This window comes from Drosophila gunungcola, unplaced genomic scaffold (genome assembly GCF_025200985.1).
Source record: "Drosophila gunungcola strain Sukarami unplaced genomic scaffold, Dgunungcola_SK_2 000100F, whole genome shotgun sequence".
Lineage (NCBI taxonomy): Eukaryota > Metazoa > Arthropoda > Insecta > Diptera > Drosophilidae > Drosophila > Drosophila gunungcola.
The window spans coordinates 200,720-226,215 of NW_026453262.1; the positions used below are offsets into that span (position 1 = coordinate 200,720).

General features: G+C 38.6%; 2 protein-coding genes and 1 long non-coding RNA gene across 6 annotated transcripts; 1 reads left to right on the plus strand and 2 right to left on the minus strand.

Moving 5' to 3' along the window:
* Positions 1-1,394: 1,394 nt before the first annotated feature.
* LOC128265209 (uncharacterized) lies at positions 1,395-19,742 on the plus strand. Its single transcript, XR_008268831.1, has 3 exons — positions 1,395-1,639; positions 19,168-19,422; positions 19,506-19,742. It is a non-coding gene; the product is annotated as an uncharacterized LOC128265209 (long non-coding RNA).
* On the minus strand, positions 3,209-11,947 carry LOC128265204 (uncharacterized). 4 transcript variants are annotated; one of them, XM_053001078.1, is made up of 4 exons: positions 7,945-8,075; positions 7,589-7,616; positions 5,572-5,812; positions 3,209-5,510 (listed from the first exon to the last, which is right to left on the minus strand). In XM_053001078.1, the coding sequence occupies exons 3-4, from the start codon at positions 5,796-5,798 to the stop codon at positions 4,271-4,273; spliced, it is 1,467 nt and encodes a 488-aa protein (XP_052857038.1). In that variant the 5' UTR covers positions 5,799-5,812; positions 7,589-7,616; positions 7,945-8,075; the 3' UTR covers positions 3,209-4,270. The 4 variants fall into 4 exon arrangements, with proteins under 4 accessions (XP_052857038.1, XP_052857036.1, XP_052857035.1 ...); XM_053001076.1 differs by lacking the exons at positions 7,589-7,616; positions 7,945-8,075 and adding an exon at positions 11,807-11,947; XM_053001075.1 differs by lacking the exon at positions 7,589-7,616 and having other exon boundaries at positions 7,945-8,101.
* Positions 11,808-24,699, minus strand: LOC128265199 (uncharacterized). The gene is given in 4 exon segments (XM_053001063.1): positions 11,808-12,363; positions 15,382-17,380; positions 17,383-17,796; positions 24,568-24,699. Coding segments are annotated over 3 exon segments (2,835 nt in total). The 5' UTR covers positions 17,663-17,796; positions 24,568-24,699.
* Between the last annotated feature and the right edge of the window lie 797 nt (positions 24,700-25,496).

A 25,496-nucleotide genomic window follows, 5' to 3' on the forward strand; every position in this document is an offset into this window, starting at 1 on the left:
TATGCGTCTGACTGCGGAAAAAAGCCGTTATTTGTTTTAATTTTTAAATGAAAACTAACAAAATCTCCGAACGCAAAAATAAAGTTAACAAAAATTACGATTTACAGCAATGAAAACCTCGGCAATGATGAATTGCATTATTTAAGGGGTATTCTGGTCTAGAAGCCTGAATTTTACGCATTTTTTCAAGTAAAGCCTAGTACTCAGATCGACGAACAGGTTCGCCAGCGAAAAAACTTTATTCTTTCTAGTGAGACCGAAGTTTTCAGATTCACCCGAGTTCGTGTGCTTCAATCATACTGTCAATCAGCTGTGTTTGTTAACAAACAAAACCACAATCGAAGATGTTGAGTATAAACGACGCCAGAGTTAAATTTGGTATTGGAATAGTGGCAGATAAGCGGCTTTTTCGTGTTTTTGTCGTTTTTCTCTCCTTTTTGCTTGCAAGTTCAAATCCAACAACGCCAGGGCCCGACAAACATACATCGAGAGTTCATCACAGACATCTGGCAACGCTCTGCACTTTTTTAGTATTTTTTTCGTCGATCTGATTACCGACGTGCAAAATGGCACTGTCGGAAAGTGTTTGCCGGTTATTTGCCTCTCGCTCGTAGGCGGCCAACGGTTATCGTCGATCTAAGTACTAGGCCTTGCCGGGGTCTGGCGTACATTCACCCAAAGAAATCTGGCAACGCTTAGCAATTTTATGGTATTTTTTCGGTCAATCTGAGCACCGGGGTGAAAAATGGCATTGACGAAAAGTGTACGCCGGTATTTGCATCTCGCTTTTTTTTCATAGCTGGCATACGAATTTCGTCGATCTGAGTACTACTTTTTTAGAAAAAATACCGATGTTTAACAATATTTTGTTCGTACCACCACTACAAACAGCTGTTTTCTATATGCAAGGTTGCCGCAATTTTTGATGACTTTTGAATTAAAAATCTATTTTCTATAAATATTACTAAAAACTAGAGCGCACGCTGCAAATTCTGCTCGCAGTACCACAATGCATTATTGCTGGATCTCTGGCATAAAATAACTCCCACATATACAGGGATCCTTGCCCTTTTTAGAAACTGTGGTGGTCTCCATTGCAAACCCGTCAAACAACGCAATCAGCTTCCCTTCCTTGTCGTCCAAGTTTGCAAATGCCTTTGTCCCATTATGCATGTCCTGCTGAGCATTAAAGAGTTGAGTAAACTCACTCATATTCTTTATTTTTAATTAATTTCTTTTGGATTTGCTAAAATTCAAAAGTAAACAAACCCAAATCAGCTATTCGTGCCACTCACATGTCGGAGTAGCATTAGCTAAATGCTAATGCGCCCATGGAATCAGCCACATTTAAAAAGTTCACTAATGCGGCAATGAAATCAGGCTATTACTTTTTGAATACAATTTTGCTCATTGATGTATCGGTCCGGTGGTATTTCATCGAATGGTATTTTTATACCAAAATTCGGTTCATTATTCTAACTATCGGGTATCGGTTCTGACAAGTTTCCTCATTCATTGCCCATTGGAATCGTCATAGGTTGTCTTGCTTGTACTTACGTAAAATCGTATAGCTAAAACAAAAAATGAGCAATGAAAGAGGCCAACAATGTAATGCCATTAACAAAACTAGGTTGATAAGGTAATATATATATAATAGCGAGAAATACAAGTGTTTCAAGCGAAAAGTAATAATGGGCTCAAATGAACTTCGGCTTGCCGTAGAAGAAGGCTGCAAGTAGGAAGCAAACTTCGGCAAGCCGAAGTTCATATACCCTTGCAGCTATTAAATATTCTTTATTTTTCCGATTGTTCCTATGGGAGCTATATGCTATAATCGTCCGACTTTGATGAAACTTAAATCGTAATTCGGAAATATTTAACCATTACTATATGTCGAAGAACTAAAAAAAAATTAAAAAACAGCAGTTATATTTTTTTAAATTTCTTTTTCCTATTGTTCCTATGGTAGCTATATGCTATAGTCGTCTGATCGTTCCAATTTATATACTACCTGCAATAGAAAGACAACTTTTGTGAAAGTTTCATGCAGATAGCTTTAAAACTGAGAGACTAGTTTGCGTAGAAACGGACGGACAGACGGACATGGCTAGATCGACTCGTCTAGTGATGCTGATCAAGAATATATATACTTAATAGGGTCGGAAATGTCTCCTTCACTGCGTTGCAATCTTCTGATTGAAATTATAATATCCTCTGCAAGGGTATAAAAATAGTTGTGGCTGATCGAAAAATTATGGATTACCAATCGCATTGAAATTTTAGAAACTATTTCTGTACATTAGCTACGAGTTGTTTAGTTTTTTAAATCTGTTTAATATTTTTATACCGAGGGAATAATAAGTTCAGTCAGAAACTTACAACGCAGTCAAGGAGACATTTCCGACCCTATTAAGTTGATACATTATTTATCTGCATCACCAGGAGAGTCGATCAAACTAGTCACACAGTTTTTAAGCTATCTGGATGAAACTTTCCCAAAAAATGTCTTCCTGTTAGGTAGAATATAAGTCGGAACGAGTCGAATCGGACGACTATGTCCTATAGCTCCTATAGAATCAAACTGGAGAAAAGAAAATTAATTAGAACTGATGTTTTTAACTTTTTTTTTTAAGTCTTCGATGTGTAGTAATGATTTAATTTTTCAGAATTAAGGTTACATTTGATTAAAATTGGATGATTTTATCACATAGCTCCCATGAAAGTAATAGGAATATTGAAAAAAATGTCTCTATTTTTCACCCTTATTAAATTCTTTAAGATAGTAATGTATTAATAATTACGCCTTTAATTTTATTATAATCGGAAAACGTCATCATATATCTTCCATAGGAAAGATCGAATAACTGAACTGAAAATCATCATAGCTTCAATGTTTAAAAATATGCGTATATAAATCAAAATTTAAATGTTTTAAACAATATTTTATTTTTGCAATAGCTGAAAGGGTATATAATCTTTGGCTTGCCGAAACTTGCTCCTTCTCTTGTTGCTTGTTAATTGAAAAATAACTTATTAGCACTTATTAGAAAAATCAATCTGATGAAATATATATCGACAACTTCTACATTTTGTAGTCAAGTGGAAGTGTATATATGTAGCCTTCCTTGCTGTTTATTATAAGAAACACTTTTTACATATTCTTTCTCTTGACCAATTGATGTGAATTGAAACAAATTTTGAAAAAACGTTTTATTATAATTTAAACGTTAATTTAATCGCAAAACATTTTGGGTACACATTTATATATTTATGTATATATACGCTTAGGTTTTAAACAAACATGCATACAAAAATATTGATTTTTGTTCCTTTAAATTTCTGTTTTTTGAATTGGCTTTCCAGAAATACCTAATATGGTAAAATAATTTATTTTTCTAGACTAACAAAAAATATTAGTATAGGTATCACAAATATGTATGTATATATCAATACATAATTTTAGCGAAATATACGGTTTCAAAAGAATCATTGATAACTCATTTAAATGAAATTGATTTTGTTTTCTTGACGGACTGTGCCAAGTGTATACGTACTTGGGTCGGCCTGTCTCTTAGGTTGAGCTGGAACTTAGCAAAGGAATCACATTCTTAAGTGGAAGGAACCGATACCATACAAAAACATCGCTCGCATTTAACTTAAATTTTACTTGTAATTCACTATTTTGATTTTAATTTTCAATTGTTTTCAACTGCTGCTAACTAATCGTCAAAATTATTGTTTCTGAACCGTATTTAAAATATTCAAATCTAAAATCTGATAAAGTAAATATTTGATTTAACGTTGAGCCACTTGAGTTAAATGTGTGCGATATGTACGACGTTTCCTTTAAAATTGCCTAGTGTATCGCATTTAACATTGTATTTAACATTGATCATTGAAACTGTATATGTACATACATTGCGAAATCGTGATACAATAATAATGCAAGATTTGACGCAGCTATTCGTAGGTAAAAATAAATATTAAGCACGAGTATCGCTCGATGCGCGTTAAGCTCCTGTTCCCAAAGTGTGTTTCAAAACTCCAATCCTGTTACTGTCTCGAAACGCCTTGTAGAAACAATGTCGAAATATGGTAAAAACACATGTATAGGTAGGAACCAGCGCAGTTCGGTGCGCGCTTACTAGCACACGTTGTCCTTAAGTATATTTTGGGATTAAAATATATGTGACTTCAGGCGAAAGTTCAAATCCTCTTTGGAAAATGATCCAGGTCATCGTCTTGATGAATTTCACGGATGCAGCTCCACTCAGCGCTGGGTCTCGCCGGAACGCATCTGCTCGCGACTATCGCCCCGCTCTATGTACCAGTTATTGTTGTTGCGCTTCTGGGCGTGCTTGTGGCGCGCGTTTTCCCGCTGCTGCATCATCCGCTCGTGCCACTCACCGCTTCCGCTATCATTGTTGAGGTCGCGCTGTTTGCTGTTTTCGTCGGAGTGGTCGATGGGTTTCTTGACGTTCTTGTTGTAGCGGTCCCGGCTAGATTGGTCGTAGTACTTATTTTTGCCGTGCTCCTTAGAATGCTCCTCCTGCCGGCTTCTGCGATCGTGAACCTGCTCCTGTCGGCGCTGCTTCCTCTCGTGCGAGTGCCCCTGCTTGTATCTTGGCTTGAAGCGCTCTTTCGAACCATCCGCCAGCTTTGGCTGGCCGTGGGAAGTGGCTGCTTCTGGCCCATCATCTGACTTAAAGTCCTTCGCACCCGGAGCGGCACCAACGTCTTCGTTGTCGCTAGCAAAGGTGCGCAGCTTCTCGGTGACCTTTTCAAACTTTTGAAAGGCTCCAGACTGCTGTAGCACGTCGTTTACTGCATTTCCGATCTCATCTGTCAGAGCATCTAAAGGCACCCGGTTGTTCTCCAAGCACATGCCAGCGATCTCAACGAACTGGCCGTCTGGACACTGGAACGGCTGCTTTAAGTCTTCCTTGGTTATGTCCACTGGACTCACAGTGTCGCCGTTGCCAGGCCATGCCTTAAACGTTTTGCCCTTTAAACGCCCCTGCCGCTGCACCGCATCCTGACCAGATCCGAGGTACTGCAGTTTCTTGGACATAATATCGATCTCGGCCCGTAGTAGGTTGTTCTGTAGCTCCAAGTCACCCACCCGGCGCTCTAACTCGGCCAGGGGCTTGTATTCGCCCAGGACCTGCCATTCTGGGTGACGCAATTTGCCTACGAAGGCCAGGATTGCCAGGGTGGCGGCTACATAGAAGAAGGCGGTCAGACCGTTCTGCACCAAAGGTGGAAGTTGCAGTTCCAGCTTGGAACGCACCACTGTCGCAGAATCCTCCTGCTCCTGCTCGGGGTACTCCTTCAGCTGCTGCCCACTGCAGGCGGGGCTCGGCGGCAGCTCGCCGAAGCCCAAGTCGACGAGGGGCTCGCGCAGAAAAAGATTGGGCGAAATACGATCTGTACTCTCGCAGTCGCTGATTATCGAAATTCCATCGGAAATGTCGTCCGCATGTGGATCCTCGGCCGCAGGCCTGTTGCATCTAATGGAGAAACATATTTTGTTTGAGTACCGGGAAGTGAGATGCCATCAGGCTGTCTCACCTCTCGTTTTTTTGCTTGTCCGCTTGACTGCTGGTCCTCAAATCCGTCAAATCTTCGTTCTTCTCTAGCCCGCCTTCCTTCTCCTTTTCCTTGTCCTTTGTTACCGGCAAAATAGTCCACGAGTTAAGTACTGACGACGACGAACTGCTCCCAAGAGACTCCTCGCTGCAAGTGTTCCCGGTTTTAGATCGCCCCATGTCTTCGCTCCTGCTGCCCTCCGCCTCCATCTCTGCGATGTCGTCTGCAAATTAGAAGACCATTAATACGTATTTTACACCAACTCTCCAAGCATAGAGCAATAACAAAAAGGGGAAAACATAAACAGCTTTTAAAAATTAAATTTAATATTTTATAAAACGACTATTTTTTGGTGAACACTGATCTGCTAGCATAAGCCTAACCTAACCATATATTGGACAAAGTTAGGACGTGTAAATCTGGTAGGGACGGTAAAACTGAAGTGTAAAAAAGTAACTGCGAATTCTTTGGCGGTGAAGAGAGGGTAGGTCAGTGCAAAAGTTAAGAATTGCTTTAAACTAAAACTATTTCGATTTTTGTGCGTATATGTGTAAAAACATCGAAGCTATGTTGGTTTTCTGCTGAGTTTGTTGTCCGATTTTAATGCGATTAAAACCATTATTCTGAAATATTCGTATAAATTAAAAACAGCTATAAATTTTCATAATTTATTTTTCAGATTGTTCCTATGGGAATCAAATAATATAGTCGTCCAATCCGGACCGTTCCCACTTACATATTACCTGCAGCAGAAAAGAAAGGGTATGGGAGACTAGTTCACATAGGAACAGCAAGGAGGACGGACAGAAAAACGGACATGGCTATTTAGATCGACACTCCTTCACTGCGTTGCAAACCTTTGACTAAAAATATAACACCTGCAATAGTAAAAAAAAACAATTAATAGGCCAATGTAATTTTTGACCAAATCACTATTATGACTGCTAGTTTGTATTTATAAAGCATATAAGTCAGGTTATATGGTTATAAGTTATATTCAATGATATATGGCGCATTCGTTCTTTATAAATTGAACTGAAATACTTTGGACTTTAAAGTTATTTATTCTACAAAGTTTTATATTAATATGTTTTTCTTTTTGAAATTAAATTATTTAAACAAATGCTTAAGCTGGGATGGCTAAAAAAGGTCTTAATAAGATTGGGGCCCATTGGAGTTAACTCTGAACACTGGGTTCTATATTTTAATAGTTTTTAAGTGTTGCTTAGAACTTTGACGAAAAAAACAGGAAAAACAACATGTTAAACATATTTTCTAGTCCCCAAAGGTTTTGAAAATATTATTAAAAATTTGAAAAAATTTTAAAATAAATGAACATTTGATAAATACTCATGCGAAGCAAATTTGTTGGTTTTATGTTGGCATTAACTTGAGTCGGCCGGCAATTTAGCCTCCCTTCTCCCAATGTGCGCAGTTTGCCCGGTGCTCGGCTATCAATATACTAAAGTAGCGGGTCATGTTCATATTCTACTTTTGATGAGTATTTTGCAGGTTCTAAGCATTTTAAAATAGAAATAGGTATCACTATGGACGGCAGTGCATGTAGTGACAATGAGCACCGGTAAGCGTGCGCAAGGAGATTACTATATATGTATGTACATTATATTAGCCACATTATTCGAAATCAGCTCAGAATAGTAATATCTTAAATAATGATAAAGCAATCAAAAGGTATCAATTTAATAACAGTTTGTGCATACTAACAGTTTTGGAAAGTCATTTGGTTTGTAAAATAAGAAATAGTCGTTTTTGAGTGTAAGGGTCACGTTTAATTTACATACCTCGTCAAGAGATGTTTTTGTTTGATTTAATTATAGGCGCAATAAACGAAATCATTTAGGACTTGTTATAAAAAAACCCACATAATTATTTGCTTGTTAAAACGATAATGTAATGTAAGAGGTCACTCTTCAGATAGAACACAGACAACAATTATTGCGGGGATAGCTTAGAATTTTCCCGTCATTCTGGCACTGACCTAGAGAAGAAAACCGTGCAGCCCCGGACTTGCACGCAAAAAAAAGCGAGAAAGCATTATAATAGTAGTCTTTACATGTTCAATTTCCCGTGAGTGTAAGCAAGATAGCTGTAACCACATTATAAAAGGAAATTTTGATAAAAAATGAAAGGTCCACATCGACCTTAAAACGTATATATGTTTGCGAGTGTGTGTGTGTATTTATGAATGTAGCTGTGTGAATATCTTTCCGTAATAAAGTTAAAAACAACGCATATGTATGTATATGTAAACGCATCTTGGTTTTTGTGTGTTAACTCCATTTGATTTTTTGAAAATTTGGATGGGATCTAGGACACATAAAATGCGCTACATACCTAGATTTTCAGCTGTTTGTGGCACCTATCGTTAATGTCGCATAACTATTATAAGTATTAAAAAACAACTTGCAGCAGCTGTTAGAGGTGGAGAAACGTCGTGGCCAAATTCGGTTTTATCGATGTTTTTAAAAAGACGTTCTAATCGATATTTGGAAAAGAATATCTATGTTTATCCACCTCCAACGAGGCTGATATCGATAAGCAAGGCAGTACTAATAGTCAATTCACATTACCGTATTTTTTGGGGGAACGATGAGAACACGGTGAAAAAGTTAAACTCCAATCCACACTACCACCGTCTACCGTCAACGACTTCTTCTTCCGAGTGCTCAAAACAAAGTGAAATTTGACCAAATCTTAATAAAAAAAGAATGGAAAATTTACACGTGGCTAAAATAATAATAACAGCCTATAAATTTTCCATTCTTTTTTGTACTAATTTTTTATTAAATTTCACTTTAATACAAGTTAATAAAAGTATTTATTCAAATAACTCAAATGTCTCAATGTGTAAGTGGCTTTTTTATTTGATGCATTTTTTTTTATTTATTGTAAAAAAGTCCCCACTCTTTTGTTAACTGCTATTATAGTGTTATTTGGTTCCGGAGTGAGAGTGCGAAAAACTGTATCCTTATATTGGATCTGTTGGCGCCGGAGGAGCAAAAAACTGACTTTTGGCTTTAATTACGCGTCCAATGATACCTCGTTCATCTCAAAATTTTTGAAATTTTTTATTTAGGCTCTCACTTTTTAATGTATTAAACAGCTCGCGGTGAAGAACGTTTGTTATACCACTTTTTGAAAAACCAGCTTATTTAGCGGGAAAACGGCTAAAGAAGCTAGATTTCAAACGACCACCACTTCCAATCGACTTAAGCTACTGGTACTACTATATATCGTAGAACAGGTATTTTTAAGGCTATTTTTGTTATTTTGGTATAATTTCTTCAAGTTACGAAATTGTAGCCAAATATTTTTTTTATTCACATTTTAGCGTTATTTTTTGAAAACTCCACTAACGATTTCTTTTTATTTTTGCGTCCTTATAGCTCTTGAGGTTACGCAACTTTTGATTTATAACACATTTTTCTGTTAAAAGTCGCGTTTGGGAGTTATTCAGCGTTTTAAAGTTCAACCCACATTAGTTATTTTTATTAAGCAAAGTCAGATGGAGTCGACTTCGAGTACTGTAACAATAGTTAAAACAAAAACTTCTGATATCAAACAAAAACACCTCTTAACGAGGTAACAAAATGTAACAAAATTTCCGATATTAAATTTTGTGACTAAAAATTATTAAGCCTTTAAATTAATAAGTAAATATTTTAGTTTTAGCACGCTGCCAAAAAAATATGACTGTGTAGATAAATAGCTTTGTTTGACGCACAAAATTTTTGATATTAAATTTTGTGACGAAAAATTATTCAGCATTCAACTTAATAAGTACACATTTAAAATTTTTGTATTCAGTTTTTTTTTTACATCGTCAAAAGGTGTTTTTGTTTGATAAATTAAAATCAGGAAAAAGTACTTCTAAAAGAGTTTGATATAGTTAAAGACCCATCCATGGTGGATGGCGGAAGTGGCTCTTTGGGAACACCAGCCCACCATCCATGCAAAATTCCAACCGTTTCGCTTGAATGGGCTGTGTGGGACTGGGCTATAAAATAGGTACAGCAGAGGTTGACGGTGGAATATTTTTGGAAAATTCGGGACAACATGTTTATATGCATTGTGCGTCAATTTAACGTCGGTGAGCTAGCGGCGGTCGGGAAACAATGGAATTTGGAAAACGTGGGTTATTCGTTATTTATTTTCTCGATATTTGGGCACGTAATTAATAAATAGTAAATGCAAAATATTAAGAAATAAATCCCTGAAAAACCGTTGGGATTTTTGAAAAAAGTCATAGAGTAAGAACTATATAGAGGCACAATTTGCTCTGCCGCTCACTTTAGTGACTTTTCCAGTGATGCCACCTAGACTAAAAAAGGGGTTCACGGTCCGATTCGAACTTGTAATTTGGCCCCGCGGTAAATTTCAGCAGCTAAACTGCCCGCTCTCATTGCTAAGGGCTGGCGAGAAGTGCATTTGCAAGTACGCCGCGGGACCGAATTGCAGGTCGAACCAAAAACTGAAAAGTGGGGTGGGAAATCAAGTTTAGCTTCGAACATGGCTCTCAGCAGAGCTTGGGCAAAGGTTCGGGCAGAGCAAATGGTGCCTCTATACATTTCTTACTCTATGCACATAATAAAATAGCTGAAAATTTTATGTTTCCGATAGATATGACCGAAAAACAGCCCATTAACCAGCCTCTTCCATGTCTGAGTGAGTTGGCAGACTTTTCGATTGCGGGCGTGGAAAGCACGTTCTGACACACAAACTTAGGCATGTCAAATTCCAAATCTCTAGCTTTTATAGTTTCCGAGGTCTTGGCGTCATACTGACATGGCAAGATTGACTCGGCTATTGATCCTAATCAAGAATAGGGTCGGAAACGTTTTCTTCTTCATGTTACATACTATTCTATAAGTACAATATAACAGGGAGCGTAAATAAAGTTTATATTTTACACAGGGCAATTATTGCCTTGTTTGGAAGGCTAAAATTTAAGGAAATAATTCCTAAAATTAAGGAAAATTTTCCTAAAATTAAGGAAGTTTGTTTTCTGATAATTAATTATAATTCAATAATCATATATCTTTTAGGTAACAATAGCCATAAAATTAATTTTAAAATATTTGTTTTATTAGAAAAAAAAAAGAAATATTTGTGGATGTGGTGGAATTAAAAATTGTAGAACAATTGTAAAATAATGGTAATTTTGGCAATTTAAATGCTCCCATTTGATACCTACAAGTTTACTGAAGACACAAGAAAAAATATTTCTCTCGACTTAAGAGATATAGCCATATCAAAATATCAACAAAGTTTCCAAATGCCTGTTTAAGCTGAAAAAATTTGATTTTAGCATAAAATCCAAACCCGAACCAACGGACTAATATATGCGTTAGTAAGTAACCTAACCTAAACTAAGTTCTTTCGGCGGCGACTTTTAAAAATTGGTTCAGAATTTATGATTTGTACATTTAAGTCCATTTATTATTGCCTGATTCCATTAAAACGCATTTAGCCTAATGCGCATTTATTTACACAGGGAAATCCCATAAGGCTAAATGCCGCATTTAAAATAAATGCGATTATTAAATGCGATTAAAAACCATTCGCCCCGAACGTTTTTAGAAAAAATACCGGAAAATACCGATGTTGAACGATATTTTGATCGTGCCACCACTACACCAGCTGCAAGGTTGCCGCAATTTTTGATGTCTCTTGAATATAAAATCAATTTTGTATAAAAATGACTGAAACCTAGGGCGCACGCTGCAAATTCTGTTAGCAGTACCACAATGCATTACTGCTGGATATCTGGCATAAAATAACTCCCACATATACAGGGATCCATGCCCTTTTTAGAAACTGTGGTGGTCTCCATTGCAAACCCGTCAAACAACGCAATCAGCTTCCCTTCCTTGTCGTCCAAGTTTGCAAATGCCTTTGTCCCATTATGCATGTCCTGCTGCTCATTAAAGAGTTGAGTAAACTCACTCATATTCATTATTTTTAATTAATTTCTTTTGGATTTGCTAAAATTCAAAAGTAAACAAACCCAGATCAGCTATTCGTGCCACTCACATGTCGGAGTAGCATAAGCTAAATGCTAATGCGCCAATGGAATCAGGCACATTTAAAAAGTCCACTAATGCGGCAATGGAATCAGGCTATTACTCAAAAGAGAAGCATTTCGCATTTGCTTTTGATTTAATTCTCCCTGGGATCTCTAGTCCACCCGACTCACCTTATAATTGTTTCTCCGTGATCCTCCGCACCTCGCCAGCCTCCGAGCTGAGTAATCAGTCGGAGGCGTTCCCGTTCCCATTGCCCTCCAAGTGGCGGCTCATGGTGCTGTTCCTGGATGAGGGCATAGTCTTGATGAAACGTGGTGTCTGTATTGGGTGGGAGATCCGCTGGCGGTGCTGTGGCGTCCAGTAGATTTGGCTGGCCTGCTGGGCCGAGTGGTCCAGGATGAGAGGCGTGGCCCGGCCGTCCTGCATCAAGTAGCTCTGGGCCTGGACTGGAGCCGGGCGCACGTAGGGCAGATAGTCCACCAGCTGGGCCACCTGGACACCAGCGCCCGTGTCCACCAGCACCAGTTGATTGAGGGGTACGGGCCTGGTCAGGGTGCCGAGCTGCTGGCTGGACAAGTACTGCTCGGAGACGTTGGAAAGCAGGCTGTTCCGCTTGCTGACGTGAGCGTAGATGGGCGAGGCTCCGCCTAGGGCATTGCCCCCTGGTATATAGTTCCCCTGGGAGACGGGTAGGCTCTGGACCCGGTGCGGCACTTGCGGACGGGCACTTTACAAATAAAATATGGAAAATATATTTATTATGATAAGCTTAAATTAGAAACTAGCTTCGACAAGCCGAAGTTTTAATATACTTGCAGATTAGGGATGGATTCGATGATATAATTATTAAACTTATTAAGATTGACTTATTAAACTTAGTGAAAAATCTATTTCTCGTTTTTCTTCGTTTATTCAATTAATTAAGAGATACTCTAGAGAACAACTCTAATAGGGTGTTTCCACAGAGATCCATCCACCAACCACCATCCGGTGATGGGATGGTCCATAAGGTTTTGCCCTTTTAAAAACTTCCCAGTTAGTCCGCCGTTAAAATTTGACGGATTTTGACGGACTAATTTATGCGATAGGTAGCTGATGTTTCTGGGGTGCAACCCTCTTTCCACGCAGTCCATCCCTGAAAAACCGTTGGGATTTTTGAAAAAAGTGAAGCTCCGGTTTCCACAGAGCACATCCACCCTCAACCTTCCGATTTCAGCTGATCTTAACAGCAGTAGCTCATCAAAACATAAACAAAGATGGTTGACCTGTTGACTTTGTTTACGTTTTGACGAGCTACAGCCTTGAAAGTATTTCTTTGTACTCAAAATGTATAAATGTTTTTCCAAAATACGCTCCATTGTTTATAGGGTATAACTTGCGAAATAAATAATATTATAATTTCAGTCAGAAGTTTGCAACGCAGTGAAGGAGACGTTTCCGACCCTATAAAGTATATATATTCTTGATAAGCATCACTAGGAGAATCGATCTAGCAATGTCCGTCTGTCATTCTGTCCGTCTGGTCCCTCAGTTTTTAAGCTATCTGCATGAAACTTTTCCAAAAGTTGTCTTTTCTATTGCAGGTAGTATATAAGTCGGAACGAGCCGGATCGGACGACTATAGCATATAGCTCCCATAGGAACAATCGAAAAAATAAATTAAAAAAAATTATAACTTTGCTGTTTTTTAATTTTAAAAAAAATACAAAAAAAATTATAACTTATAACTTTCAGAATTACGGTTTAAATTTCATCAAAATCGGACGACTATATCATATAGCTCCCATAGGAACAATCGGTAAAAAAATACAAAAAAAATTATAACTTTGCTGTTTTTTAATTTTTCTATTAGTTCTTGGACATATAGTAATGGTTAAATATTTCAGAATTACGTTTTAAATTTCATCAAATTCGGACGTCTATATCATATAGCTCCCATAGGAACAATAGGAAAAATAAAATACAAAAAAAATTATAACTTTGCTGTTTTTTAATTTTTCTATTAGTTCTTGGACATATAGTAATGGTTAAATATTTTAGAATTACGTTTTAAATTTCATCAAATTCGGACGTCTATATCATATAGCTCCCATAGGAACAATAGGAAAAAAAAATACAAAAAAAATTATAACTGCTGTTTTTTTAAATTTTTCTATTAGTTCTTCGAAATAGAATAATGGTTAAATATTTCGGAATTACGGTTACTGTATCATATAGCTCCCATGGAAATAAAAAAAATTTTATATGTTTTTTTTAAATTTATATTTTTTTTGTAATTATTATCTTATTATTAATTTGATAGTTCAGAATTACGCATTTAATTTTTTAAAAATCGGAAAACGATATCATTGAGCTGCCACAGGAACCATCGAATAATTAAGCTGCAAATCATCATAGCTTCAATGTTTTTAAACATATATGCAAGTAAATCATAATTTTAATGTTTTCAAAAATATTTAATTCTTGCAATATCTGCAAGGGTATATGAACTTCGGCTTGCCGAAGTTTGCTTCCTTTCTTGTTTTTTTTAAATTCAACTTTTTTATTTTGTAATTTTATTTAATTTAATTAATTTAATTATTTGACTGTTCAGAAAGGAAGCAAACTTCGGCAAGCCGAAGTTCATATACCCTTGCAGCTATTGCAAAAACTAAATATTCTTGAAAACTTTAAAATTATGATTTACTTGCATATATGTTTAAAAACATTGAAGCTATGATGATTTGCAGCTTAATTATTCGATAGTTCCTGTGGCAGCTCAATGATATCGTTTTCCGATTTTTAAAAAATTAAATGCGTAATTCTGAACTATCAAATTAATAATAAGATAATAATTACAAAAAAAATATAAATTTAAAAAAAACATATATAAAATTTTTTTTATTTCCATGGGAGCTATATGATACCGTAATTCCGAAATATTTAACCATTACTATATGTCGAGGAACTAAAAAAAATTAAAAAAAAGAAAGTTATAATTTTTTTAATTTATTTTTCCGATTGTTCCTATGGGAGCTATATGCTATAGTCGCCCGATCCGGATCGTTCCGAATTATATACTACCTGCAATAGAAAGACAACTTTTGGGAAAGTTTCATGCAGATAGCATTAAAAATGAGGGACAAATTTGCGTAGAAACGGACGGACAGACGGACATGGCTAGATCGACTCTCCTAGTGATGCTTATCAAAAATATATATACTTTATAGGGTCGGAAACGTCTCCTTCACTGCGTTGCAAACTTCTGACTTCTAAAAATAAACTATGGAGCGTATTTTTGGAAAAACATTTATACATTTTGAGTACAAAGAAATACTTTAAAGGCTGTAGCTCATCAAAACGTAAACAAAGTCAACAGGTCAGCCATCTTTGGTTATGTTTTCATGAGCCACAGCTGTTCAGATCAGCTGTTCTAGTCCTCTACAGGTTCGCCTAATCATTGGTCGGCACGGGCCTCTCTAATGAGCATAGGATATTGTTTTGCAGGCTGAGCAGCAGCAGAACTCCGGCAAAACGCGACACAAACATTATAAAACCGCAGTCGAGACAAGCACATTGACAAGTTGCGCGTGCAAAATACTGTCATAGTATGTGTGCCGACCACTGCCCTAAATAAATGGAATTAAAAGCAACGACTATTATCCCTTACTCAGTATTTCAATTGCAAAATTAATATTCTCCCAAAAATCAATCCGGTTCTGGGTTTTACTCTACGAATTACGGGTATTAATGTATTCAAAATTACCACTGGTCGTCCACGGAGGCGTAAGACACGGGCGAGACATCGGCGTTCGGGGGCGTGAGGTGTCGCTTGTAGAAGGGCTGCATCTGCATCTGGGCCTTAGACTCCGGCAGCGGGGTTTTGGTGATGCTCTTGCGGCAGAACTCCTTGACCTTCTCAAGGATCTCCTCGCGGGTGAGGAGTCCCCCGATCCTTCGTGCCTGTCCGTGCTCGACCCTTTGCCGCATTACGACTGGCGTAGGAGTCCCGTTGGCGTGGTGCATTCCAGGTTGCTGCCCACCACCCGGCACCAGGTTGTCCATCACGCTCTGGCAGCGTGGCGGCTGCACGAGCCTCATTGGGGTGTCGTTCAGAACCACCATTTGCCGATTGTGGCGACCACTGGTGACTCCGGAGAAGGTGTTGCGCTGCAGCGAGCCGCGCACGAATCCGATCTGCTCCGGCTGGACTACCACTTGGGAGTAGATGTCTTCGCCCTTACTCTGCCTCACCTGGAGTTGCTGCTGCTGGTGCAGCTTGTGGTAGAGCTGGCGGTCCGTCACCTCCTTGATGGCCCGCAGGTGGTCCCACTGGTTCTGGCCACGCACAGGTGTCGAAGTGGCCACCGGACTGGCGGGTATCGATTGTTCGAGGAACTGGCTGCGATCCACCGAGGTGGAGCGGCTGATACGGCCCAGCTGTGCCTCAGGCCACTTCCTCCTGGGGCTGAGTCCACGTCGCTCCAGAGTGGATCTCTGCTGAGTGGCAACTCTGACCGGAGTCTGCTCCTGGGCCACCTGGTTCTGGCGCTCCAGCAGAATGCGTCGGATCTCGGTTGGCTCGTCCTTGCGGTGTATCTGCTCCTCCTTCTCCTCATTTTCGTGAAAGAGGCGACGTGGCAAGGGGCCCTCCAATTTAGGCGTGGTCTTCCTCCGGGCCGGAAAGAGGCTGTTTGAGAGCCTCTGCAGCACAGACAGTTTCTTGGTGTTGCTCTTTCGGAGCGCGGCCAGAGACTCGGCCACCTGCTGGCGGCGCTCCTCGGCGGTGGCATTGCCACTTCTCACTTGTGGCGAGGACCCGGCCGTCGAGGGAGAGGCCATCTCCCGGCGGGGCATGAGTGCCAGGCCCTTGCGGTCCAGGTAGGCCTGGAACTCATCAGAACTAACGGTGTTGGTAAAGGTGCCCAGCGAAGGCTCAACTGCATTTCCACTCATAGCAGGCTTCAGGGGACTTGGGGGCACGGATGAGCTGGTGACCAGTTCGTCGCTTGACTCGCTCTTTGTCAGCGGTCCATCGATCTCGTCCAGGTCGTCGTCCGAGGTGATTTGTAGCTTCTTCACCCGCTCGTCGAACTTGCGCGCGTTCTTGGTCACCTCGGCGGGATTGAGCAGGGCACTGCTGATCTCGGGATCAGAGTGGGTGCCGGTGCGGATCTTCAGGTTGGCCAGCTCTGGGTAGTTGGGCTTGGAGCACTTCTTAAAGGTTGGCTGCTCCAGATGCTTCTGGGGTTGGTGGCGGGGTAGCTTGTTGCCCTGGTTCCTTGGCTCCTTGGGGGGCTGCTTCCGCTTGGGCTGCTTACTCGTCAACTCCTGCAACTCCTCGAACTTCAGCCGCGCCAGCACCGTGGGATCGTAGACGAAGACGGCGTCCGGGTTCTTTATATATGTCTTCACGTACTTGGACTGCTTGAGCACCTCCTCGGTGGTCACATAATCATCGGCCTGCTGGGACTGGGACACCCAGCACGCCCTGTTTCTGCGATTGTTGGAATCGTTCTTCTGCTGCTCCCTTGCCTTTTCCTTTTCTTTTTCTTTTTCTCGTTCCCGTTCCCTCATCTGCTGGGTCACAGTTTTCCGCACACTCAAAGTCGATCGCTTTGTTGGCACCGGAGGAGGCGTCTTCTTGTTGTGACCAGTGGCCACGCTACCATTGCGGAAGGGATTTATCTGGTCGACAATCGGCTCGCCAGTAGTAAACTTGCGGATCTCCTCGTCGTTGGGATTGAAGCTGACCGACTTTTTGCTTTGGCAGTGGTGCCCTCGATCTCGACCGACTTAGTTGGACTGTCCTCCTCCTTCTCCTTGTCGCCCTCCTCCTTTTCCACCTGGCACTTTTCGAAGGGCTCAACGATCTTCAGGGGTGCAGTGATGTAGGCCTCGAATGCGATATGCTCTTTTTCCTTTACCTGCTCTTTTTCCTTAACCGCTCGCTGGGGGTCGTGGTCCACTGCGTTATTCCTTTCTGGGTGATTGGTGGCTTGGATTAGAGGATGGATTCCTTCTTGGGGTGAAATAGTGTCAGACATCTTTTGGGGCACTGGTCGGGGGAGAGTGGGAGAGGGGAGACCGAGAAGAGGGCTTGGAGTGGAAGAGAATCGGGAGTGAAAGTCTTCTGTGCGCCCACCATCTAAAATGCTGTCTGGCGCCCGCACAAGGAGATCTGCAAATTATGTTAAGAAGTTATGAGAAATTGCAGACAAAATTAAAAAAAAAAACAAAAGTAAGGAAATAAACTTCGGCAAGCCGAAGTTTATATACTCTTGCAGCTATAAAAAAAATTAAATATTTTTTACAACATCTAGATTTCTATTTAGAAATTTAAGAACATTGAAGTTATGATGATTTTAAGCTCAATTATTCGGTCGTTTCTATGGCAGCTATATGATACCGTTTTCGGATTTAAATAAAAAGCGTAATTTGGCATTATTAAACTATTACAATGTCTAAAATAATTTAAAAAAAAAAGAATTCATAAATAGAAAAATTACAATTCTGTTTCATTTTTTTTGTTAGTATTTTGATTATTCCCATGGGATCTATATTAATAATATAAAAACCGTTATTCTGAAATATTAAACCATTTTTATCTGTCAAGGAATTAAAAATATAAAATAAAAACATGCAAGACTATATTTTTTTTCATTAATTTTCTGATTGTTCCTATGGGAGCTATATGACTGAAATTATAATATGAATGGTATGAAAACGCTTTGTTTTTATTCAAAAACAAGAAAGAATGAAAACTTTGACATGCCGAAAATTATATACCCTTGCAGCTATTACAAAAACTAAACAATTATATATTGATTTTTATGCGTATATGATTAAAAATGTATGTACATTGTAATTTTTCGATTGCTCCTGTGGCGATATTGTTGTTCGATTTAAATAAAATTCAAACCTAATATATAAGTAATTTGAAAACAAAGCGAAATTGTAATTTTCTAATATATTTTAATTTTAATTTTTTTTTCATTCAGCTAGCTTTAAAACTGAGAGACTAGTTTGCGTTGAATCGGACAGACGGACGGACGGGCAGACGAATAGACGGACACGGCTATACTGACTCTCCTAATGATGCTGATCATTAATATGTGTTATTTATAGGGTTGGAAATCTCTCCTTCTTTGCGTTGCAAACTTATGTCTGAAATAATAATACCCTAAAAATCCTACTATAAAGAAAAATAAACCCGATGCTGAAGCGTGGTCTTTATTAGCTTGCAGTAAAATGATAAAAATCGTACATTCAGACTGACTATTTTTAAGAAAATTGGTTAATTGTGTATTAAAACCGCCATCAAGTATGCAAAAATTAGTTGTCATTCGATCCAAATTGGTTCTTGAATAAAGTCATTGGTAGACCCATTTTCTCCGAAATAATCGTACTTAAACCAAGTAGGCTCCAACTTAAAGAAACAAACCCAGGACTGTATTTCAGTTACTGATTAATTTTGTCTAAAAATAAATATTTAAAAACTTATAAAATTACGAAAACAAAATAAATCTATAACATTTGACAATCCCATCAGCGACTGTGTTGATGATTAGAGCACAAAGGCGAGGAAGCCAAGAAGAGTGCTACTCCAGGGGCTGCATGGTTACCCAGAAAAGTGTCACTTTGAATGTGGATTCCAAGGATAGGCTGAAAATCGGGAGACCAAGGTCAGGAACCGTTGAGTGTACAATGTATAGTCATCGATAGCAGCCCGTGGTTTGCGGATACACATTTTTGGGCATTGACCGGCACTTTATCGAAAACAAGGAACTAGACAATTCAAGCACATGTAAGAAGGGGAGAGATATCTTGCTGGGCACCAAAATAATTTGTATCAAAAACAAAGTGTTAACACATGGATTTTAATTGCAGAAGCGGTGCCCAAAAGCCAACCATCACTCAGTTTACGGATACCAAACGGGCGTATTGCAGAATGTCCGGCCTATGGACATCCGTGTTGAATATGTGGATGAAGATATAGTGACGACCGTGTCGCTGAAATATTTGAACTCATGTAATGTTATTGCCTTCCTATAATGTATCATTTAGCTACTATATTTATTTTAAGGTATACTGAGCAGAACGTTGCTTAATAAACAAATAAACATATATTCAATGACTTAAGGGAGAAGAAATGGTATAGCGACCTCTAATTTCATTTTCCGCTAAATATTTATTTCAGATAAATTAAAATTGTCTTTATGCTTTGTTTCGACGTATGTTTATTAAACTTAACTGAAATTCCATGTTGTGAAAAAAATTTTAAAAGCGGCCAGTCGCGTAGACTTATTGGATCTTTATGCGGCCTATTCCTCCAGAAAGCGAGTATTGGGAAAGAAAACGATGGAACGCCGCTTTGCTGATTCTGGCTAATGTCTAATTAGGGAAAAAACATCTTCAGCTGGTAGGAACCCGGAGAATTGTGTGATTGGGAAATCCCAGGGGCCATGGAGCCCTAGTGGGATCTCTGATTTGGCTGGATACGGCGGCCGGGGATTTGTAATGAATGGCGTAGACGTAAACAAATTGAGAGGGAATGTGTAAAAACAACAAAACTTGCACGCAGGCCACCTGATGACTGACATTGACGATAAATGAACAATCGACCTCAATAAAGCCAGACACACATAAATGTAAATGTAGGTACGATCGAGAGTATACGTATGCAAGCAGATATCTACTTCTCGGGAATTTTACTTGAGTTGATCATTTCATTAAGGCCCCCTCGGCCTACCTCTCCCTCCAGTCCCCACGCTAAAATAAAGGTCAAAAAGCTCCAATAGAATTTTATTTCGCTTTAAAGTCAAGTCAAGTCTCTTAAGGTCAAAAAATGTGTACCACAGTTACTCACAACTTACTTAAATCTTAGACAAAGTTCTCGATTTTAAAAAAATAATAAATTTTTCCTATTTTTATGGATATCATCAACAAGGAGTTTAGATTTTTTTATTGCGGTGTGGGGCCGACAAAAAAAAAGTTCAAAAGTTGTATATTTAAACTTTTGTTTCCGTTTTTATTAAAAAGTAAATTATGACTTAAGTTCTTGATAATCTCGGTCCATCGGTTATCCCTTTCTCACAATTTTCAGAATTTGTATATGTATGTATGAAAGACTGAACATTATTAATGCATTTTTTTTTAACCAATGTTTCAAAATTAAATTTTTATTATTGTATTTTTTAATTGGCAATCGTTAAGAGAATAAAAGTATATATAGAATATAAAGTATATATATTCTTGATCAGCATCACTAGTAGAGTCGATCTAGCCATGTCCGTCTGTCCGTCCGTCTGTCCGTCCGTTTATATGCAAACTAGTCTCTCAGTTTTAAAGCTATCTGCATGAAACTTTCCCAAAAGTTGTCTTTCTATTGCAGGTAGTATATAAGTCGGAACGAGCCGGATCGGACGACTATAGCATATAGCTCCCATAGGAACAATCGGAAAAATAAATGAAAAAAAAATTATAACTTTGCTGTTTTTTAATTTTTTGTTTAGTTCTTCGAGATATAGTAATGTTTTAATATTTCAGAATTACGATTTAAATTTCATCAAAATCGGACGACTATAGCATATAGCTCCCATAGGAACAATCGGAAAAAAAAAATGAAAAATATAGCAATGTTTAATTATTTCAGAATTATGGTATAAATTTTATCAAAATCGGACGTCTATAGCATATAGCTCCCATAGAAATAATAAAAATATATAAAATAACTATCTAATAATTGAGCTGCAAATCATCATAGCTTCAATGTTTTTAAAAATAATATTTAATTTTTGCAATAGCTGCAAGGGTATCAGATTTTCGGCTTGCCGAAGTTTGCTTCCTTTCTTGTTTTTCATTTTAAATGTAAGACCTTACTGTCACTGATAAAAACTCACATGCTGAATGCTAGTCGATTTTTATTAGACATTTTTACGAGTTTTCACCACTGAAAATCATTTATTTGGCACTAGCAACCTACTTACCTCTTGCCTAGTATCAAATTCCCAAAAGTGCGGTTTGTTGGTCCGAATAAGCATGTCAACTAATAACCCACTAACTATTGCCGTCTCGTGTCAAATGCATGTGAAGTCAGTAACTTGTAAATTCAGTTGCAATCCCGTGACATCTGATCAGAGTCGACTGCTGATCTGCTGAGTGCGGGGGCAATCAGCAGCCGACTGCGAGTATTTGAATACGTCGCAGATCGACCGCAATGTCGGAGTCTAACAAGGCCTGAAATGGGTTGCTTCATCGGTAACTTGAGCAACACTCTGCAAAAAACCAAAACCAAAGTGAAGAAAGAAGTCACAAAAAGCAAAGACGCATTTGACTTTTATAAACGACGACCGATCTACTCTGATCTACTCTTATACAGTAGTTATATAAAGTAGGTTTCTTGTTTTAATTTTAAAATTATCCAACAAATCACGCCACTGAAAGACATTCTACAAAAAATATCCGATAAAACAAAAGCTTAAGTTTTTAGTGACCGACTTGTGGGACTTGTTGTACTAAAACCAGTTGGGAATTATAAGCGAAAAATTCTAATGTATCCATTCTTCTTTGGTTGTCAAGTAAAAGAATGCAACAACAATTATGATGTTACATTAAAGGAACTAAAGTTAAACATCTACTTAAAAAACTACTACGCAGCATCGAAATACACAAATCATGTAAGAGTATTATTTTGCTGGTTCTTTACCATAAATAAGTACTAGGTGTTGAAATTAATATGTAGCGTTTTACAAAAGCTGAAGAAAAGTGCCGCGGAAAGTCATCGTATAAAAGTGACTGTTTACGGTATACATGCTCTGGCTTGCATAGAGTGGTTTGAAAACCCTTGCCAAACACTTCTTTAGTGGATAACGATGAACAATATATTGAAAAACGCTACAATAATGAATTATAAACGACCATGCAAATTTTTTGTGTGCAGGCAGACAACACATTTTGTGTCGGTGCTGTGCGTAGAGGATATCCAGCAGTCGGGTCGCTCGGGCATAATTTCTCCTGCTTTTCGCTGAGCAAGGGCCTCGTCATCGTCTTGCCAAACTCGCATGTTGGCAAGATACAGACGTAAGGCGACCAGGCTGGGCCTCTGCTATAGCCGTGAGTAATGCCCAAGGTTGAGGCATACTAAATGCACATTCGATCGGTGTTTTTTGGGGAAGTGAGCCTGTTGGTTCGTTTCCCGGGCAGCTGCTTGAACGAAATCGCATTTTTGGTTCCAGCTTGCAAAAGATTAAGCCCTCCGATAAGATAGTCGCCGTTATCTAAGCGAAAACATACTCAACTCAACAAACAAACTCTTTTTAGTATTCGGTCACAATTTGACTTCTAATCAGAGCGGACGGTGGGGAGGTGCACCCCTTATTCACATTTATCAGTACGAAAAGTGTACAATTTTCATATGGGATTGCGATTCGGGAGCAACACGAGCTTTTCTAAAAGTTCTCGTTCTTTTTTTTTATATATACGGCCAGGGGTAATTAACGTCTAAAAGCATACACGGCCAAAAATTTAATGTAGATTCCAAATATAATTTTGAAGTACTTTGATTCTAGTTGGAATTTAAAAAGATTTCATTTATTTCTGACTGCGATTCCTTTAGATTCAAAACAAAAAAACACTTATTCTCTGAAAAAATTGTTTTTTTATAATAATATAAGAAAATAATTAAACGCCAACCGAATAGCAAAAAAATAAAAATAAAAGCACTGGATGCTGGCGCTAACAATATTTTATCTTGGTCTTTTCATTTCAAAAGAACACAAAAAAACACTTACTCAAGTTAAATTTATTGAAAAGGAAATACACCCTTGAATTGATTAGAAGAAAATTCCACACTCAAAAAAGAAATGGCACAAAGCTCAATTTTTCAAATTAAAGAAAGTTTTTTTTCTGAAAACTTAGACAAACTTTTCGAACACCAGAAATTTGTATCCAAAAATATGTTTTTCATTAAAAATTAAATTTTTATATAAACAAAATGAAACATTGTTTTTAGTGTGTATTGCTCAGAGCAGCGGTCGATTTATAGCTACCACCACGAAATCGAATTTGGGGTGCATTCTCGAATTCTAATTGCGCATTGATTTCTAGCAGACTTTTTCGTAACTCGAACAAAGGTCCAATTGGAAAGAGCCGCTATAAGGCAGAGGCAACTGGGAAAGACAATAAACTACAGCCTCGGTTCCTATTTGTCTTTGCTTTTTCTGGTTGAACCTGGGTAGTCTGCTTTTCGCTTTTTGCTTTCGTCATTGTTATGGTTATTGCTGTTGCTATTGCCGTTGCGAACAGTTGGCTAATATTTCGAAAATAAGCAGTATTTGTGTGTCTCTTGCCACCATTTTGTGGTTTGTGTTAAGTTGTGCTTGCTTGGGTTTTTAGTGCTTAATGCGCTGAGTTTTTCCAATTTCCGTTTTTCGTTTTCCGTCGTTTTGGCAGCGGCAACTCTCTCAAGTTGGAGTTGGAGTTCATTCACCGCCCAGCCACTGACAGACGCCAATAAGAACATCCCAATTCCAATCTCACTCCCCATCCCAGTACCAATCATAGTTGGTCTGGAAGAAAGCTCCCAACGTTTTAACAAACTCTTGGCTTATCCCGCACAAACATCGCACACACAAAAAAAAAAAAAGATACAAAATCGTACGGATACAGATACACATACTCGCATCTACGTTCGGCTACCCACACATTTACTGTAAACAATCGGTGGTTGAGACCCCCAAAAACCCCTCCACCATTGAATCCATCCACCGAACACCATCCACCACTGTTCTGTGTTATTAATTTCGCCGTACATTGTTACAAAACGCAGTCCAATATTTTGACGAGCGTACGTAGTTGGAGAAGCAAATAACACAGATACAAAGGCTGTCACACAATCCGTATCCGCACTGTGCGCGTGTGTTAGCGTTTGACTTTGTTTCACTACAATTACCTAAACAAACGTGAGCAATACAATAGCGCGGTACGAGTACGAAGACGCGCACTTAACAACAAGTACAAGTAAGTACGCCGGCGGCACCAACGGTAGACCAATCGAGAACACGTCCGCTCACCACAAGAGTTCAAAGCGTTTTGATTGCCGCTCGTCGCCTCGTTCAGCTTGGAAACAAACAACACGAAACGAATCCGAGTTCGAATTCAATCCAAAACCCAAAGTCAAACGTAAGCGGCAAAAACGTGCTCCCAGAGAAGAGAGCATGCGCAGAGAGGCATATACTGCCTCTACACGGAAAACAGTTTCTTAGTAAGAAAAACCAATTGTACAGATCGAACATTTAGAATAAAACAATAAAGGATTTGCCTCGGCAAGTCGAAGTTTATATACCCTTGCTTTTTTTCCAAAATTTAAATTTTTTCAAACAAGAATGTTCCGATTTTGCCCATCACTATGGACGGCCGTACATGTAGTCACGATGAGCACTGGTAAGCGTGCGCAAGGGGACTACTATATATACCCGCAATATTCGAAGTATAGCAATAGAAATCAAAAGGTATTACTTTTATAAGACTTTGTGCATACTAAGAATTTTAGAAAATCATTTGGTTTCGGAGAAATGGGGGTGAAATTGAGAAAAAAAATTTGGTCTTATAATGGAGCTGTTGGGGCTGCTTGAACAAAAAGTCTTACTTGTATGGCATCGTTGTATTCTGACATTAAATACGCATCCAACGGGGCCACAATTATCCGATACTCCGTTAAAAAGATATTCGATGCTCGAACTGAAAAACTTTTGTCCTACCACTTTTTTAAAACCCGCTGGTTTAGAGGGAAAACGAATAAAAAAGCTAGATTTCACTCGCACTCAACTTCTAAACGACTAAAGCTACGGCTACGTGCTATATATCTTTAAAAATCTATTT

What these genes read in the sequence shown, in the direction of transcription:
- LOC128265204 (XM_053001076.1), bottom strand. Translation starts at nt 5,798, where the DNA reads ATGGAGGCGGAGGGCAGCAGGAGCGAAGACATGGGGCGATCTAAAACC. An exon ending in GACAAGCAAAAAAACGAGAG is followed by an intron (nt 5,511 to 5,571) that starts GTGAGACAGCCT and finishes TTTCTCCATTAG; the next exon opens with ATGCAACAGGCCTGCGGCCG.